Here is an 18,972-nt window from a genome sequence, read left to right on the forward strand (position 1 = left end):
CTTTATAATTTGAAATTAAAACGGAAGTTAGTTCTTGTAAATGTACTGTACAGAAGAAAGATATACAGGTTTCTTAACTGTGGCTAGAAACTGCACGTGTGACTTGGAACACGATCAATGATAACCGGATGTCCCAGACAAATATGGTCCATGCAAAACATATGTACGCAAAATAATGGTGCACATAGTTCTGTCAGAATTGACCTCTCTCTAATGTAGAGAGGCACTTGCTGTTTCATGAAGTGAAATCGGAAATACCCAATTTTGATATCTTTAACAGAGGTAGTAAATACTTGACACGTTGATCAATGTTGCCCAGTTTTTTCTTTGTCTGTGCCAGAACTGACCACCAATCTCTGGGTCGCAACATCAAAAGTCGTACTTTGTCATCACTGTATCACTCAAACGGGACTGCTGCGCACTGGCAATCCAAAAACAAATGTACGGTCATATAAAATATCAAGGAGAGACATTTCATTTATTCCATTTGCATTTTGGTCAATAAACCAAATAAAAGAAGATATAGTTGCGTTCACAAACAAGAAAACAACAAAAACAACAACAAAATCGGCATGTGATCCAATAAACTGTATGCGAGATGATTTTCGATCTTTAAGTAGACTTATTTTTGTTACCGTGAAAATGCTACCGTGTGAAAATGTCATTGATAATTTCCATCATTTAATAATGTTTTATTTCTTAGATATCATAGTCATGCATGATATATTCTTGGATATATAAGTTCAATGAAAATAGGGAAAAAATCCGAAATAAGGACACGAAAGAAGTTCATATATTCCTTCTTTAAAAGTGAGAAATCTATTCAAGCGAGATATGAGCACGGTACTGTTATGACAACAATAATTGTACATAAACGTGTATGAATTTCTTAAAATCCTTCTTAGACGAAATTTTAATGTTGTGTGCTACAACAAATAAGAGTTACGTAAGGAGGCGTTGCACATAAGACAGCGTCGTTTGCTCACAATAACTTTTTCTGCAGAGATGTTTTCAATTTTCAGTAATTTGTTTGCCCAAGATTTTAAGGTGCATTCGTAAGTTGGATGAGAAACAAATTATAAGTTTAAATTTCGGGAAATGTTTACAAATCGCTCGATTTCCTGGCTTCATTTTTCTACCAGTTTCAACAGTTCGATAGAATATAACTCCGACAGGGTCAAATTTTGTGCAATCTTCTCATTTCATTCTTTAATCACTATCCTGATTACGAAACGACATTTTCTGTAACACCATTCATACATTTGGAATGAGAGTTATAGCTTATTATGATTAAATCACCTTTTTGAAGCCAGTCTTTAAATTTCATTCCCTGCCATTTAAGAATGAGAATATACAATGTAAACCAAATTGTCGGGTTTGGCTAAATATAAACTCCACTCTCAAATGAAATATTAAATTTCATTAAACAGTTAAAAGATTTTGACTAAAATTAATTTTTATCAATAATACCAAAATTGAGCTTTTGCCCGAAATTTGTACCACTTCATCCTTTGAGTGAACTTTTGCTACCTTACTTTAGATTCTATCCCTTTTTGAAAATACATAAAGTGAGGGAGCTTTCATACCATCTTTGATGCATATATTGCTTCGAAATAAAGTGTGTTGGTTATGTGAAACGCCACCTTAAATTTAAGCGTAGTTAATTGTCGTGGAAAGTAAAATAGGCTATGTAATTAAGGCTATGATTGTATGTAATACTGAAAATCTGACTCGAAAGGCGACTGCGCCGTGATAACGGCTATATCGATTGAATTGGCACCACTGATTATGTGCAAGCGTAGAGTTCTACTCTCATACACATGTGGCTTTGCCAAGTCAAGGGGTAAAACCGGACATACTGAGAGGTGAAGGCGTCATTGACTAAGTCGTGATAAACGATAGTGTTTCTGTCGCTGTTTCCTTCAAAGACCTGAAATGTAAGCAAGTGAATGATATCAGTGACAAAATTGGTGAGAGAGTCCTTTCACAACTGATAGCTAGAGTGCACAAGATAACAAGGAATTCATTTAGAAACAAAAAATTACACAGAACATTTACCCACCAAGGTTCAGGACTACCATGGGTCAAAGGTCGTTTGCTTTTCGAGCTACGAAAATTTGGAATTCTATTCCTGTTTCTATTCGTAATTGTGAAAGCTTGTTGTCATTTAAATCTGCTTTGCACAGTTATCTCTTCATGAAATTTTGTAACGAAGGTTCTGATCTGGATTAGATTATTTAAATTTGTATTTATTGTTTATACGAACTGCACTTTTCTCACATCTCATTGAGCTTTTGTACAGCTCTGGAGGGCTCTGATGTAAATTACAATATTTATCTATTGTAATCAGATTACAGTCTTGAAATAAAGTATAATAATAATAATAATAATAATAATAATAATAATAATAATAAGGCAGTATTGCTGAAGGCAATGAGTACTAGGGCCGTGATAGAGTAATTTTGAGGACAATATATACTACTATTCAAATATGGTCTTGAATTTCCTCCTGTCAATTAGGCATTTGATTAACTGGTTATTAAACGAAGCAATGGCATGACAACGGCAAAATATGTCTAGCAACTTTTGTGGAGTTTGAGGCAGGGGTTCTTTATTTATAGTGAAAATTGCTTAAACTCCTTAAATATTCAAATTACAGCAAATTTCTTTTGTTCTCGATGGTAGATGTCTAATATTTAGATGGGCATATTTAGATTTCTACTCTATAGTTATCCCTATATGCCAAAACTCGGACATCCAACTCTATTGGCTTGCTCAGAATTAGATATACGCATAATTAATGAGGTACAATATGACGGTGGTGTCATAAAGGTGTCCCATCATACCAAATATGAAGGGTGTAGCACTTGTGGTTACAGAGTTGTGGACAAATATATCTATTTGAGGTCAAAGGTCATTGAGGTCACGTGACATTTTGTCAAAATAATTGTATTGCTAAGTTATTCCTATATACCAAAAATCAGACCTCTAGCTCTATTGGCTCGCTCGCTTGAAAACAATCTCATAAACCTGGCCATATGGGCAACTGTGTATGGGCAGCTGGATACTTGACTTCCCGGAGAAGGCGAGCTGTCACGTTCAAGCTCAGGATTATTTGTCGATCAAATTTCAGTAAATTTACCTTACCTAGATGAAATTTTGTCTATAGGCTGAAATTTCGCCGAATTTTGACGAAATTGCATCGATTTTTCAGGTTCATATCCGACATTTTTGAGTTTTGAGTGCAGACAGAAATAAGTTTTGAGGCAACATGGCTGCGACCCCATGTTGACCCCGGTATCTGCTAAAGAGCGGGTTGCGGGCTGCGGGCTGCGGGTTTTTAGAATTATGGCTAGATTTCTAATATATGTAATATGGCATTTAGTATATAAGAAATAAAACCTTTAGAATGTGTCTATTATCAATAATCATGATCGGGTCTACCGTACAGTATCCCTTTTCCTGCGAAGTCCATATTTCACCATCAGGTCAAGATGGTTAAAATTAATGAAACACTACTATATGGTGTATTTTAACGTAATACTGTATATTTGAAGGCTGTTGAAAACATCAATGCTGTAAACTTGATTTTTTGGACTAAAGATGCTATAACAGACCAAACCAAATGGGTGAAAATACGTCATGTTTCTGAAAAAAATCAAAATCTGCTAAACTAAAAGCGGCGATTCCGAGGACCAATTTATTTATTCCGAGCTGCCTGGCCATTACAAATAATTAGGGATCTGAATCACTTTTCTTCTTGCCATGATGTGAGTGAAAAATATACGTAATACCAGACTGACAAAAAAAAATCGCGCCTCGGAAATGTCGCCACTTATCGCGGAATGAAAATTGTTACATTTCTAGTATCAGGCCATAGGAAGTAAATTCTCTGTAATGCATCCATTCACAATTCGGTTCCAGGGCAACTCATACAGAAAATTAAACAATGCCTAGTTAAATGCAATGCATAAGGAAAGATTTGACTTAAAAAAGCGTAGAAGTGATGTGTATTGTAAATGCCGTGTATTTTTCATGAAATCTTTAAAAAGAAAAAGACGTACAACGAAGGACTTAGTTTACTTTGCCGTTTCGGTTCAAGCGAGGTCGCGACCTCAGAGAACGACATTCTGCTAACATTTTACGCGAGAATTTCAGTGGGAAAAACACGCCGGTGCGTTGCCTTATTTTCAGGAATCGATCTAATACTACTAATAGGAATATTTTTGGATGAGTTTGTGTTCTGCAGTTCTCAATAATTTATCTCCTAATATCATGAACGTATGACTTGCACCTGCAGTATGATAGTCGCTCCATGCCGGTATGCCCCCTTCAAGCATTTGATCCAGCGTGACTTTGAAAAGTTTCCTAGGACTATAATCGTGTTCACCACAATAAAATTATTTGAAACGGCGTTGAAAACGATTTTGAAAATTGTGCTTTTATCGGCGGTTGAACTAATCTGAAGTGTGAGAAGGGCGAAAATGATATCAAAAAACACATTTTTTCATACCCGCAACCCGCAGCCCGCAACCCGCAGCCCGCAAAATAGCGCATCCGGTTGACCCTGCCTAGCCCTGCGTACGATGCTATGTGCTACAGCTAACACGCATCGTACGCAGGGCTAGCGAGAGAGTTGCTAGACTTGGTTCAAGTCGGTGAATTTTAAAAAAATAAAATCATTTATAATAGTTTCTCTTGTGTCTCTCCTATTTCGTACAAACCTATCCGGAATTTGGCAGCTCATCCAGGTTTTCCCAGCGATTGAATGCGTCACGTTTGAGTCTGCGCAGTAGTGAGTTAGTTTCTGCCGGATTCACCGACTTGGACTTCTTGCAAAGTACAGGCGGTGAGACGGACTGTGTACACAGTGACGTAGAGCAAATACAAAATGATTGACAGCCCCCGCCGTTATTCTGGCCAATAAGAAGAACGCTTGCCAATAAACCTCTGCGTGCATTGAAAAGTTTGTTGTCATCTCCGTGCAAAACTAGACATCGAGTACGTTTTATATCTGGCGGATAATAGCATCAAGTTCGTACATCCACCGCGTTTTACAGCTGATCGGTCGACCATCGCTAATCATGCGAGATTACCAAAGAAAGCTTGTTGAGAGTTACATTGAGGGAAAAGATGTGTTCGTCTGCACACCAACCGGCAGCGGAAAATCACTGACATACGAAGTCGCTCCACATTGTTTTGATTTCCATCGCTTCGGGCACGTAAGAGAACAGGCTCCAACTGTAAGGACGGTATCTTTTTCCATCCTTGAATAACCGGCCACGATTTTCGCATTTGTAACATGGGCCCCACAAACAACACAGATATTTTCACGCGTTTTCGGTGATAGAACAGAGGTCGTGCTGACTTTTGTGGGAGCGATCGCACTCGACATTTTGTCAACAACGCCAATGTGAGTTTTATGCACGTCTCGTTTGGGTCAATTGGTAACTCCTCCCAATGTGTAAAATTTAGTGATGTCATCTTATGAATAATATATGAGTAAAGAAAACGTCATCTCATGAATAATTTATAGCAACGCAAACCCTGCAAGAAAGCCAAGTCTGTGATTCGGGGTGAAACTCCGCTGTATAGCGTTCACTCCACTCATCGCGTTCACCCTACTCATCGCGTCCACTCACGCGCGCGTTTCACATGAAAGCAAATACAAATCATTGCGTTCACTCCACTCAAACATTCACAAATCACAGACTGAACCAAGTCTAGAGAGTTGCCGACATCGACGGTTATTTACGAGAAGTGAATAAAGACTGTCATTTTTGGAAGCGATCGAGTAGCTGAGGTAGGCTGGGATACGACTTGGGCCCAAGAACGCTGAATTTCGGCAGTAATTTGGCTTTTTACGTGAAGTCCCAAAATGGATTTGAAGTCACCGACCCTACGTACGGGTCTTTGCAGGGCTGTGGTTAGACTCTCCACAGTCGCTGTGCCTTGTTTTGTGCGCGCCGCGATGGGCCTGCATTCGAAGGCTGTGCAGCTGTGAGCACGCGCTGCCAGACACAGCGACTGTCCGTTCTTGCAAGTGTATGAATATTCATAATGGTAGTGACGTCAAAAGAAACACCTATCTAACTGGGCGGAGAGAATATATACTAGTAGCTGGTAGACCTATATACGCGGTATGTTTTTTATTTTTCATTTTTAATTTTATTTGGCTATGCTACCTGTCATTTTTGTTTTGATTAACGGATGTGTGGAGTTCTATAAAGTACCCGGATCAGGCAGAAATCCGACCGGTCGCTTGCAAGAACGTCCAGACCCTGGGATTCGCGTCGCGTCTCTGAAGGGCGCGCGCGTGTTCCAACAGGGAAGAACGCGAATCGCAGGGTCTCTGCCAGACTAGGCTGTGGTTAGCGGGGCGATTAGCTGTAGCGGAACACACAGCATCGTACGCAGGGCTAGTTGACCCCAAGTGAAAATGTGTTCGCGATCAAATCTTCCTATATTTTTTTCAGAATTTTCGACAAAATCATTGCTTCTTACATCTTTTGTAAAATATAAAATATTAAAATAAAAATGCGATGTGCCATGTCTCCAGATTTCTAAAATATCGTTCGTTGACCGTTCGACGGAATACTCATTTCGCAAACTTGTGACGCAGTTGAAATTCAATACTGACCGCCAAATAATCTTAATGAGACGAGATCATTCTAGACCCGTTCTAGACATCCTCCAAATTATCCAACCATTCGCGTTAGAGTTCAGCTCGCTTAGAGTATCATAACATTCTTCGGCCTTCGTTTAGATCGACCCTAATCTCTCCCATTTAGGAAATAAATACACAAGCTACCTTGACAAAACTTCGTGCACCATCCAGGACCAAACGCACTACAAATCTGTCTTGACGTCATCATCTCCTTACTTGGTAATCGGCATACCGTATTTTTAGCAAAGGAGACACAGAATACGTCGGAGTATTCAGTTTCAAAACGTATTACATTGTGTGATGTTGTCAAAAAAAGGTAATGTTACTGCAGTGGTATAAATTACAAAACACAAAAGTTCAAATCAGTTTATTTTGGACTGGCTTTACCCAACATTTCATATTGTTTCTTATGCCAGATTTGACCACGTGCTTACTGGCGACCCCTTTACATGCAAATTTTGTGTCAAATGGTGTGTTCTCCTGGAAAAACAAACGTACGATTTCTATATGAAGGAGGCGAAATTTGCCCTCAAAACTCGAAACCACCCCTTTGGGGTGTACCTAGCTATTTTGAACGAGCTTCTCGAATCTGCAGCTCTATTTCGAAATGATGGTCTGGTTTCTCAGCTCAAGGATAAGTGTTCTCCATCGCTGTGGGCATTACTATTCTCAACTGGGGGTACAGTTTCCAGTCGTAATGTTTTTCATTGTGTCCGGGATATAAAACCTTTCCTTTTCACAATTTTACTTCGATTAATACTAGTCCACATCTTGTCAGTGATTAAACATGTTTCAAGTTTAAATGTTAAATTCTGTCTCGAGCCCTCTGTTCGACCAAACTGAAATTACCCCTCCCACTTTGGCTCGTCCAGTGGGTGTAGCAAGGGTCGTGCCATCGCTTAGGAAACGGAGGGTGCATTAATTGTTGCATTTCGATGCACATTTTGATTATATTCAGAAGATTTTGTGGCAAAAACTCAGATAGAGAAGCATTAATATTCACATCTCACTTATTCATGACTGGCTGAGAGCAGCACTTCCATTAAGTTAGCATCATTACGCCATTTATTATGCCAAGAAAGATGAAGCCAAGACATTTTGCCCTCCCTGGTCTCAGCAAGAAATGGTTATACCTTACAGAGTTTTTTTCCCACGGAATGAAAACAAATGTACTTGGGCTGAGGCCCAAGTACAATAATAATAATAATGAAATCAATCTGGGTACGTGTTATCATTTGCTGGAATACAAGATACTGGAAATGAAAATAAGCAGTTAGGTCTCAAGATTTTAAATGATCCATATTATACTTCCAATGTTAGACAATGTACCTTCATCAGGTAAAAGCGCTAAGAACCGACTAATTTATTTCAACTTTTCTATTATAACTGCTACGTGTTCCGAAAGTTCCCTGGCAACTCGTATGGTTGTAATTGGAGGAACTCTTTACGGATCTCTCTCTGAAACTTAAACCAGTAGTATCGACGTTGAATGCACTATTGCATTTGTACAATCGCAAAATTAAAAATATTTCCAAGGTCCAATAATTGCACATTGTACGTCTCGTACCTTTCTAGAATGATCATCGTCCTGGACGTATTTCCAGTCTTGACCATCGTTGTATGCCAAATGAAAGGTCTTCACCGATTGGTCGTAATCACCTCTACCCTGGATATAAAATGTGATCATTAATTTGATATTAATGTATCGAATTTTCGATTTCGCATCGTATTAGTAACCTCAAAAGACTGTACATTTAAGTGATAATAATGTTCTCACCTGCGTTGCTACTTTTGTAATGGTTCTCTCACGACCTAAATTGATTTGCAGCCACTGACCGACAGTGTTAAGCCCTGCACACCAGGCATCTGACCCGGGACCGACGTAGTTCAGTCTTCCTTGGTAGGGCATATGTTCGGAATTATAAACACTACTCGCTGTCATCTGCGAGTCTGGTATTTCCCCACTCTCAATTCCGACAGGGACGGCACCACAACTTGAGTCACCTGCATCATATCAAAAGACAAATATATCATAGTTTTTCACAAACAACTGGAATATACTGAAAGCCGTCATGTCCTGAGAAAGATTTGGACGTCCCAGTGCCTGTGCGATACCTGACAAGTGAATGTATTGACGTTTATTCAAATCACTAGAATTGTACCAACAAGTTAAAAAAACCCGCACCATTGACAGTTATTTTCGTTATTTCTTCATTTTTTTGCTCACGTGTTCACACACGTGAGCATATGTCGCAGCGATGTCTGTCTGTTTGTGTGTTTGTCTGTCTGTGAGCTCGATATCTCAAAAACGGTTCATCAGATCAGAATCAAATCTGGTACATAGATTCAATTTGCAAATGGCAAGAACTGATTAGGTTTTGGTGGATGTGTCTTGCTTACTTTTTGCTCATTTGCATAATTAATGATTTTAGAAAAAACTGATATATATTGAGAACGACTGCACACAATTTGAGATTTACTACAAATGATGATCACACCAAGATATATCAGCCGTGAGAGATATTAATGGGTGACATAAAACATAATTGCTAATTTGCATGTTTTATGAACTTTTCTAATTAGGGATATATATCTGAATTGAATCGATCAAAATTGACGAAACTTGGTACATTTATTGAAGATACTATGATTTAACATTATTGAAAGTCATTAAGCATTTTTACTTCAGTCAATTTCTAATTTGCATATTTAATAAACTTTCCTAATTAGGGATATATATCTGAATTGACTTGACCAAAATTGATGAAACTTGCTATGTACATTAAAGATACTATGATGCAACATTATTGAAAGTAATTAAGCATTTTTACTTTAGCCAATTCCTTGTTTGTATATTTAATGAACTTTCCTAATAAGGGATTTTTATCTGTATTGACTGGAACAAAGTTGATGAAACTTGCTATGTGCATTAAAGATACTATGATTGAACATTACTACATTATTAAAAGTCATTTAATATTTTTACTTCAGCAAAGTCCTAATTTGCATATTTTAGGAGAACATTTTAATTACTTCCTAATTTGCATATTTAATGAACTTTCCTAATTAGGGATATATACTTGGATTTACTTTATCGAACTTGGCAAAACATGCTATGTACATTGATGATTATACCATGTTATAACAATATTGAAAAGTCATTTCCCATTTTCATGTCAGCTTATTTATAATTTGCATATCTAATAAGCTTTCACAGTTTGGCATGTATAGCTTGAAGGACTTGAACAAAGGGAATTACACTTGCTATATAAAGTGGTGATACAATGACAGCAGTCAAAGAAATTAATTATTTTTATTTCAGCTAATTACATATTTGAATACTTCTTGACCTTTAGAATTAATCTGTGGGAATATTGTTCATTATGTTGATCATAACACTTTCAATGAAGTTTCAAACATGTGGCAAAGGTTCAAATATACACATAACTGCAATATATAATGAAAAACGTGAGTATTTTCAGTTCATATCTGGTTTCCGAGGTGATTAAACATATCTTTCAACTAAACAGAGTAAAGATTGCCGGAGGAGGGGTTAGCGAATGTGATAGAGCGTCTAAAATCTCTCCACAGAAGCATTTTAACCATTTATTTGTAACAAACGACAAAATGAAAGGAAATTCAACTCTTTCAACAGTCAATTGTAAGAATTAAAATAAAATATCGTTCAGGGCGTATGCATGGTGTATTCGTTGGGTTCGTTATTTTCTATCAAATGTTTACTGTACTGATACAATACAATTAGCTGGAAACCATACAATTAATCAACGTTAGAATTCCCAACGGCAAGATCTATATGTGTTGCCCAGACAAAGTGTGGGCATGGTCCATTGATGTTATGTTACGGTACAATTTTTAATGCGCCTCGGAACTGATATTCAGATTCTCAAAGTTTTAGTGTACGTTTTGGGTCTACCACTTGTAGAGGGGGGTTAGTTTTAAGGTCATGGAGTGATGAAAACGTCCATAGGAGTGACGGGCCATTTTGAATCAATATCACGTGTCAGTAATTTATGTCTCAAGTACCAAATTTTGCACGGTGATCCTTGATTTTTATTCTTTATTTCGCAAGGAAAAGGCTTAATGTTGTCACAGGAAATTTGGGCGAAAGTTTAATTTCGACGCGCGAACTACATTAGGTCGGCGGAAATCTAAAGACAGTCGTCTACTATTCTACAGGAGCTATAAGGAGAGTTGCCACACTTACGTATTTCCTTTTCACAGATGTAACCAAAGCGACTCGTACAAGGTGAATCGTTCCATCTTTCATTCCATGTGATATGAAAATGCAGACAATCTTCATTCTTACCAGCGTTGCTTGGTTGGTCTGTATACCAATTGCTATACGTAATCTATGGAATATGAGAGTTCCTATAAAATTCATATGTGTGTTCTCCAGTAAAGCAGTAAAAAAGATTAAATTACATGACGCTATTTTACTGATATTGAAAACGTCCCCTTTATGAGTAACCAGATGTCTCTTTGTGAAAGAAAGAACAGAACAGGATGGCACACGCCAGAGAACTTGAACTGATCCGTTAGCTTAGTTGGTAAAGCATCAAAACTAAATACTCGGAACGTTGGTTCAAATCCTATATGGGTCATTTTTCAAGCCCAAAATATTTGCAGAGTAGAGACGATCAGATGCAGTTGTATAGCATATAGTGTAGATAGATAGATAGATAGATAGATAGATAGATAGATAGATAGATAGATAGATAGATAGATAGATAGATAGATAGACTGACTTACGGGGTACCATCTTCCCACTTCCAAACACCTTCCTGTTCGATATCGTTAGCACCGAGCCACATATGTACTTTGCCTCCAGTGTACCCTGATATAAACGTCGGAGAGAGTTTATCGTAAAGTGGAATCAAGGCTCTGAGCAATCCAGGTTTGTTTAAAGATATTTAGGATACATATCTAAATGTTATTGGAGAGTGAATTGATAGTTAGTAATCCTCGATAACAGTAAACAGATTTGTGATGAGGTAACAAATGTCGAGGCTAACAGTTGTGTTGGACAAGCAATTCTGTTTGAAGTAAACAAAATGATATTCAAAGAAATGGGACTCTGTTGAATACCATACGGACAAAACAGTGTTCAATAATTCAATCTCGATTATCAATGACTATGTACAAGAGTGACCAACCTTTCAACCGCAGGTCTTCTTCAAGATTATTTATCTTGGCCAGTGAACCACCCAATGCAGTACACACAGTCCTTGCTTCCTGGTATGTGTACAGATGGGATTGGTACGCATAGTAGCATTTCCCGTTGAAGTAGTCCCAACCAGACTCACAGGCTGTAATATACCACACAAAAGACGTTCGCCTGATATGAACTGAAAATGCTGCTATGTTTCAGTTATATTGCAGTTGTCTATAATTTTGCCACAAGTTTGCAGCTTCATTGGAATTTTTACTCTCAACATCATGGACAATATTCGACATTAATTCCAAAAATCATTGAGTATAAATATATGTACTTAACTGAAATGAAAGTATACCGAATTTATGTGACTGTTACCATCGTATGACCACGTTTCATATCATAGTAAGTGTAATCGCATTTGGTAAAGTCCTTCAAGTTTTATATTATATGGTCAACTGTGAAAACTCATATGCAAATTGTTAATTAGCAGATGCGTAAATGTACAATGTCATTCACTACGGTTTTATAACTTTATCATCAATTACATAGCATTTCATCAATTATGGTCAGGTACTTCGAGCCAGTGATTATTTTGGAACGATACTTAAATATACAAATTACCAGTCAGCTGTCGAAGCAACTTTAATCAGCTTTGATCAAGTCCCTTTAGTCTACATGCCTAATTTTGAATGGTCAATAAAGGGCAAATTATCAAATGCCTGAAATGAAAATACAAATGTCTTTCACTGATAAAATATCACCAATATCCACAGTAAGATTCATAAACTTTGGTAAAGTCCTTCCACTGACAGTTTTATGTCCCTTATCGGGAAAGTTCGCTAAATATGCTAATCAGTATCCGGCTGATGTAAAAATGCTAAACGACTTTCATTACTATGAGAGTATTTTCGTTTCACACAGCGAGTTTTGTCAACTCTGAGTCTATTCAGATAAGTCTAATCAGAAAGTTCGTTACATGTAAATGTGTCAATTAGTAATTAGTTTATCTAAAAATGGCAAAACAACGCGTATGAATATTACATCACGTGAGCGAATACGTGAGATAAAATATGGAAAAGGTTAGCTGCCTTTCAATACAATGGGTCTGGATAAATGAAGGTAGAAAGTTAACTCTGTAGCTTGTGTTTGTAAACATTTACTTGATTATAGAGACGAATGCCAGGGGACGAATGTGAAGGGGAAAACATTGCTCAACTTACTCTACCTGTCATGCTAAAAAGACTGAATGATCAGTACAACACGCATTACATCTAAGGCTGCGTTCTCAAAAACAGTGGGGGCTGGGGGAATTGAGAGGGGATTCGAACATTTTTGGGGTAGTAGGGGGAGACTTGGAAGTTTTGCTCTGCCTATGGGTTGGGACCTGAAATTTTTTGGTTGCCCCTTTTTACGATTTCAAAGTTTGGTGGGTAATTCAAAGAACATTTAAGAACATTTTTTAATGTCATCCAATTGTTCTAATGTTAGAAATCATAAACTACATCTAGAACGATTTTGTCACATTTCATTATTATTGTCTCAAAAAATAAAAAAAATTATGAATTTTCGTACAAAAAAAACCAAACAAGTAGGCCAAGTAGAAGCTGCAACTGTTGATATTTTTTCAATATTTCTATGCAATATATCAAATGCAGTTTCTTGCTGTCTCCCTACAGCATGCTGAAACACAATATTCAGTTAGTCGACAAAGCCATCATATGTGACTATTGGGTGATAATTAAATTAGAGTCCAGAGTGAAAGTCATTCGTCAATGATACAAATGCGGATTAGATATTCACAGGCTGTGTTCGCAAGCTGAATACTGGACAGTTCAACATGCTGTAGGAAGTAGATCAAGAATGCAGTTATATAGACTGAACGAAATTATTACAGCTACTGATCTTCCACTGCCTAAGGGCAGTGTTACTGTCTCTGCATACCGACAGTGACAGAGATAGCTCTGACTATGAAATAGCTAAAGAACAGTTCGGGTTATGTGACGCTCATGACAGTGAAACATATTGAACACAAGATCAGGCCAGAAAGCAACACATGGAAGACCGGGAGACGTGAAAGTTATCAGGGAGTTTTGAATTCTGGCATATGAGAATAATTAAGTATTAAGAAAAGAGATTGGGTCACCATGCTTGATTTCCTAAATTTTCACATTCTCATCGTAAAATAACACAAGACACACAATTGAAACTAATTTGGGAGAATTGGATCTTGACATATTTTTCAAATTTATCGAAAGTATTAGGTCATAGCTGAATATGGCAATATCAAAAAGTACTCCTAAAAACAAGTGTATTGTTAAAAAAGAAAAGCATATAAGCTTACATTTTTAATTTAAACCGATATTACTTCATCCAAATATCGCAAATTAGTTCCAATCACGTTAAATGAAAAAATGTGTGACTAAATGGAATTATTTTAATTTTACCAAATTTACCATTCTTACACCAAAACTTTCAGAGAGTAAAAGCTTTATTTGATGGAATATTTTCACCTTCCAGTATTGTCAATTTTGTTAAACTTATAAGTAGCATCCAATGTAGACAGGAATTCGCAATTTGCATACTCTCTAATGATCGTCATTTTGTGTGCTATTCAGCAGGTGCCATTTGCATGACCAGATCGAGTTGGATTAACTCAAGTCGGCTCTGACTAATAAAGCAAAATAGGTCTACTGATGTCTTTAAAAATGAATCATTTCAAGAACTTGCCCGGGAATGCCTCTACAAACTGCTAATAACAAGTAGTGTTGAACATCTGCAAGCAGAACTTCCCAATACATGTTGAGTGTATCCCTAATAAATATTCACCTATATGAAAATTGGGGGGGGGGACTTGAACATTTTGGTCATATAAACGGGAGGACTTGAAACTTTTTGAGGGTATGGAGGGGGATCTGAAAAAAATGAGATTTCAATAGCCATTCCTCCAGCCAGCCTCCCCTAACCGTTATTTGTGAACGCAGCCTAAAGGATGAATTCGGACTGATACCGGGATCAACCAACAGACAGGCAATATTTTTATAATTTTCTAGCGACTATAGAATTATCCGGCCAAACAATTCTCTTCTTCACAAAACAGTTTTTACTTACAACACATTACTGTTGGTTGCAATGCCGTTCTCTTACTTCGTTCGCATATACTTTCATCTTCGCTAAGAGCCCCGCTTATGAACAGCGCCATTTGGATCAAAGATCTGCAACAGTCGACGACGGCATATCTATATAGAGCTGCTACAACAATTTTGTCAAGTTGATGCAAATAACGGGAAACCACATACTCTTGATGCTCAATGTATTTGTTGTTTCCAACACAGTTCATATGGCAGTAGATTGCGTTATACAAAAATAAACAGAACACTTACCATGTTGGCCATTACAATAGGTTCCAACAAACGTGACCAGAAGACCGAATAACAAGACATTGTGAGACATGGATTTCTTCGTCATCTTGTCCGGAAGACCAAAGAATTTTAAATCTAAAACAGAAATAAATAATGAAATAGTAACTAACCAATTAACTGGCAAATACATCAGAGCTGTTATAGGAAAAATTCATTTGTAAGCACATGAAAATAATATATGGAGAGTCATTTTTAAAATTTGTACCAAGATCAAGTGTGTAGTTCATGCGTAAAACGTTCTGTATTTCATATTTTGTTTCACCTGTATTTGTTCCCCATTTTCGCACACAGATTAAACAATTCACCTTTGTATCTTCGTTTGTTGAATATCGACAACATTGCCAATGCCAAGGATCATCATATGCAAAACATTCGGCTACATGCTGTCATTATAAAGACAAGATTCTAATATCCTACTTTTCCCGAGATGAAATAATTCATGAGGGCATTCTGACGCTGGGAAATTGAAGTTAAACGAACTCTTCATGAATGCAGCGGTCCTTCTAAGATCAAGTTACTGAAATAATGCGACACCGCAAGCTTCATATTATATCTGTATAGTACTTTAAAGATATGTGCCTAGGCAAAAGTAAAGTATTGTCGCAATAACATATCTTATAGGCTAAAGTAGGTAGACAAGAAATATGATGAAAAATAGTAGTGTTGCAGTCGTACATTTAAGCAATAAAGCACACCCATCGACGGTATATCACAGGATTTTGACCAATAACGACATATATGCACGAGCAATAGCGAGCGCATATATGAAGTGAACTGGTCAAAATCGAGTGGTATACCGTCACTGGGTGTGATTTATTGCCATTATATCATAACAGTATATTGAAATTCAGGTATGGAACGTCAAAAACGGATTTTTGCTCAAGTTGAGAGCTCGCGCGTCTGCCAACGGTGGTATATCACCAATATACCACGGCTCTTTTTCGCGTCTCGACCAATTAGATCGCCGTGTTTGCGTCACCAATAAACTGGTATAATATTTTTTGAGATACATCGCGCAGAAGTACGTTATACCCTTTGATTTTGTGTGGTCCACATGTCATTGACTTTATGATAAATTCAGTCCTTAAAGGGTTCGCTTTTGTGCAGAAAAGGGGAGAACAACCTTGCCGTTTTACCTCGAAGTTTGGCTGCGTGACACCACTTTTTAAATATATTCACCAAAACAACTTCTGAATCCTTATCTTGTGTGAAAGGTTCAAGGACATGAAACAATTATTTTGACAATTTTTCAATTCTATCTCGTGTAAAATATCATACGGAGCACGTTTTATATTGACTATTTGAATTTAAAAGTAAGTTATACGAATTGGCCTAAATTTTCGGACAAAAAGTTTTATTTCTGATGTTTTTAAATAAAAATCAGTCTAAAAAGGAATGTTGGAAACATCTTTGATCGAGTTTATTGAAAAATGAGAATAGAGTCACAAAATTGCATAAACGTCAGACGGGTGCTTTCAGGATAATTTTTTGGGGGAACGAAGATGATAAAAAACTGATATTAGTGCAAGATGCAAGGTATAATGATATTGAAATATGAAGATTACATTAATGAGCATTGTTTCGGTATTAAAAGTATATGCTAATGACCCTTAATCAATGTAGAATATTGTGTACCTCGCATCTTGCATTGTATAAAACTCTGCCAAAATACTTTTGCAATTACATAATCATTTGAAGAAAAAAAAGTATTTGTGAAGTCATCATTGCGAACATATAGTCAAATTTGAAAGCTATTTGACGATTGGTTTTAGGGTAAATAATATTGAGACAAAAGGTGATATAAACCTTAATATATGCAAATTACATCCTGATTTGAGCAAACCACAACTAGTATATATATATCTATATGAATGTTACGTACTGCCGAGTTTTGTCCCCTGTATCAGTAAATGTACGTCTAATAATAATAATATTGGGTTCAGTGGCTAGAGCAGTGGACATAATCGTGTAATACGGTTATTCGTAAACAATTCAAAAGTTAACTCATATGTCATCCCTTATACATGACCAAACCCTCTCATGGCTTTGTTTATGAGTTCTTTACTTACTGGTCACCATGCGAAAGTTAACAAGTGTAGTGGGCGAAATGTAACAAGCGCAAGCAAAGTGGTTTCTTAACACCAACAACAAAAATTCAATCAGTAATACGATCTTATGAAAAGTGAGTATTTGAGGGTAGAGGACAAGCCTTTACCTTCTTGGTTGGACCATAGACTTTACAGAAACTCTTCAGTCCTGGGATGGACACTTCACGTTTAGCAGATAGGATTTTGTTTCCACTTCACTGCTTTGAGAGCAGTCGAGCTGGGCTTTTGGCCGATGCCTATAACTCCCCTAGTCGCTAGATATAGTCAATAAATCACCACTATTGATTTATAAAATATCGTTTTCTTGACACGCTGCATTGCCTAGATGCAGGACCTTTTCGCATCTCATGAGAGATGTGACATTCTGATAACCATACAGCGAAAGAAGATTTATTCAGACTTTCGCGATCACATCTTATAAGCCATGAAGGGCACATGGGGTTGTTATACCTTTCGCTGACATTCTCGTCAGTTTCCTTGAGTACAACTTCATAGAAAATACATTTACACATCTTATGGAACCTGAACTGGTAAATTCTCAAACATAAAACAAACAATTATCACTTACGATGTAGGAAGGTGCACTTCTGATCGCTGAAGGAAAGTTCGAGCCTTGATGAGAGAAAGAGAGCTCTTCTTGATGAGGGACACAGCTCGCCTGGACTTTAAATGATATTTCTACACGAGATGCACGGTTTAAATATCAGTGCAAGGTACGCATGCTATGTGTTATCACGACCTCTCTCTCTTCTGCAGCCTCCTGTCAAATAGTTTTTTAAAGGAATTTTCCGGTTTTCCTGGAAAGAGAGCGCATTGGATCATATCTGGGTTAGTCGTGCAAATTTATCATAATTTTTTCTAATTCGATGCTGTCATAGTGTTAAACAGCTGTTGTCATTTTAAACGATGAAATTTTGTTCAACATTAATGATGGTATGATTTTTCTAAAGCCTTTGATCTGTTCGACCATTAAATTTGCATGGGAAGTTGTCCAAGTATGCATTATCTGACATACTACTAGAATGTTAAATCGCTCTTGTTTTCATCAACAGTAATTTGTTTATTGATCTGAATAACATAATTGTTTATTTAATGTTTATGATCAATTATAGATTGATTCTTGTGTGAGTTGTTTGATGCTTATTAATGATTTTCCATTATCTGTTAACTTTCAAACTCAAAATATCCATATGCAGATGATCAAATGCTACATGTCAAGGATGCAGTTATTGTAGATGTAAACGGTGTACTTTAAACGATGACGTTCTTCAAATTGTACTGCCAACCTGCCAACATTACCAGTTTTGCATTTCTATAGAGTGACATTATACCAGGCACATTTCACTGAAGAAACGTAATCTTGGAACAGATGATGTTAACGATTCTGCATGATGTAAACTTCAAGCACTGGTCGAATGCACAGACTTCAAGTATTGGTCTAATGCGCAGACTTTGTCAGTTTATCCTAGGATCCAGTACCATATCATGGCTTGATTACTATGTTATTGTGACTCGACACGGCCTTGTATTGATAAATGTTTACCATCACTCTATCAATCTCTCTTATATATGCCTGATGTACATGTGGTTTCTGTTAGACAA

At 37.0% G+C, this 18,972-nt stretch overlaps 2 protein-coding genes across 2 annotated transcripts; both read right to left on the reverse strand.

The window, feature by feature from the left end:
• Window positions 1-459: 459 nt before the first annotated feature.
• Window positions 460-11,290, reverse strand: LOC139146053 (lactadherin-like). Its single transcript, XM_070717500.1, has 5 exons — window positions 11,201-11,290; window positions 10,893-11,037; window positions 8,445-8,671; window positions 8,235-8,333; window positions 460-1,930 (listed from the first exon to the last, which is right to left on the reverse strand). Exons 1-5 carry the CDS (start codon window positions 11,288-11,290, stop codon window positions 1,787-1,789), a joined length of 705 nt encoding a protein of 234 aa, XP_070573601.1. The 3' UTR covers window positions 460-1,786.
• Window positions 11,291-11,418: 128 nt separating this feature from the next.
• LOC139145076 (type-2 ice-structuring protein-like) lies at window positions 11,419-18,138 on the reverse strand. The gene is made up of 4 exons (XM_070716020.1): window positions 17,939-18,138; window positions 15,224-15,337; window positions 11,842-11,994; window positions 11,419-11,522 (listed from the first exon to the last, which is right to left on the reverse strand). Exons 2-4 carry the CDS (start codon window positions 15,306-15,308, stop codon window positions 11,434-11,436), a joined length of 327 nt encoding a protein of 108 aa, XP_070572121.1. The 5' UTR covers window positions 15,309-15,337; window positions 17,939-18,138; the 3' UTR covers window positions 11,419-11,433.
• Between the last annotated feature and the right edge of the window lie 834 nt (window positions 18,139-18,972).

Source organism: Ptychodera flava, chromosome 12, assembly GCF_041260155.1.
Source record: "Ptychodera flava strain L36383 chromosome 12, AS_Pfla_20210202, whole genome shotgun sequence".
Lineage (NCBI taxonomy): Eukaryota > Metazoa > Hemichordata > Enteropneusta > Ptychoderidae > Ptychodera > Ptychodera flava.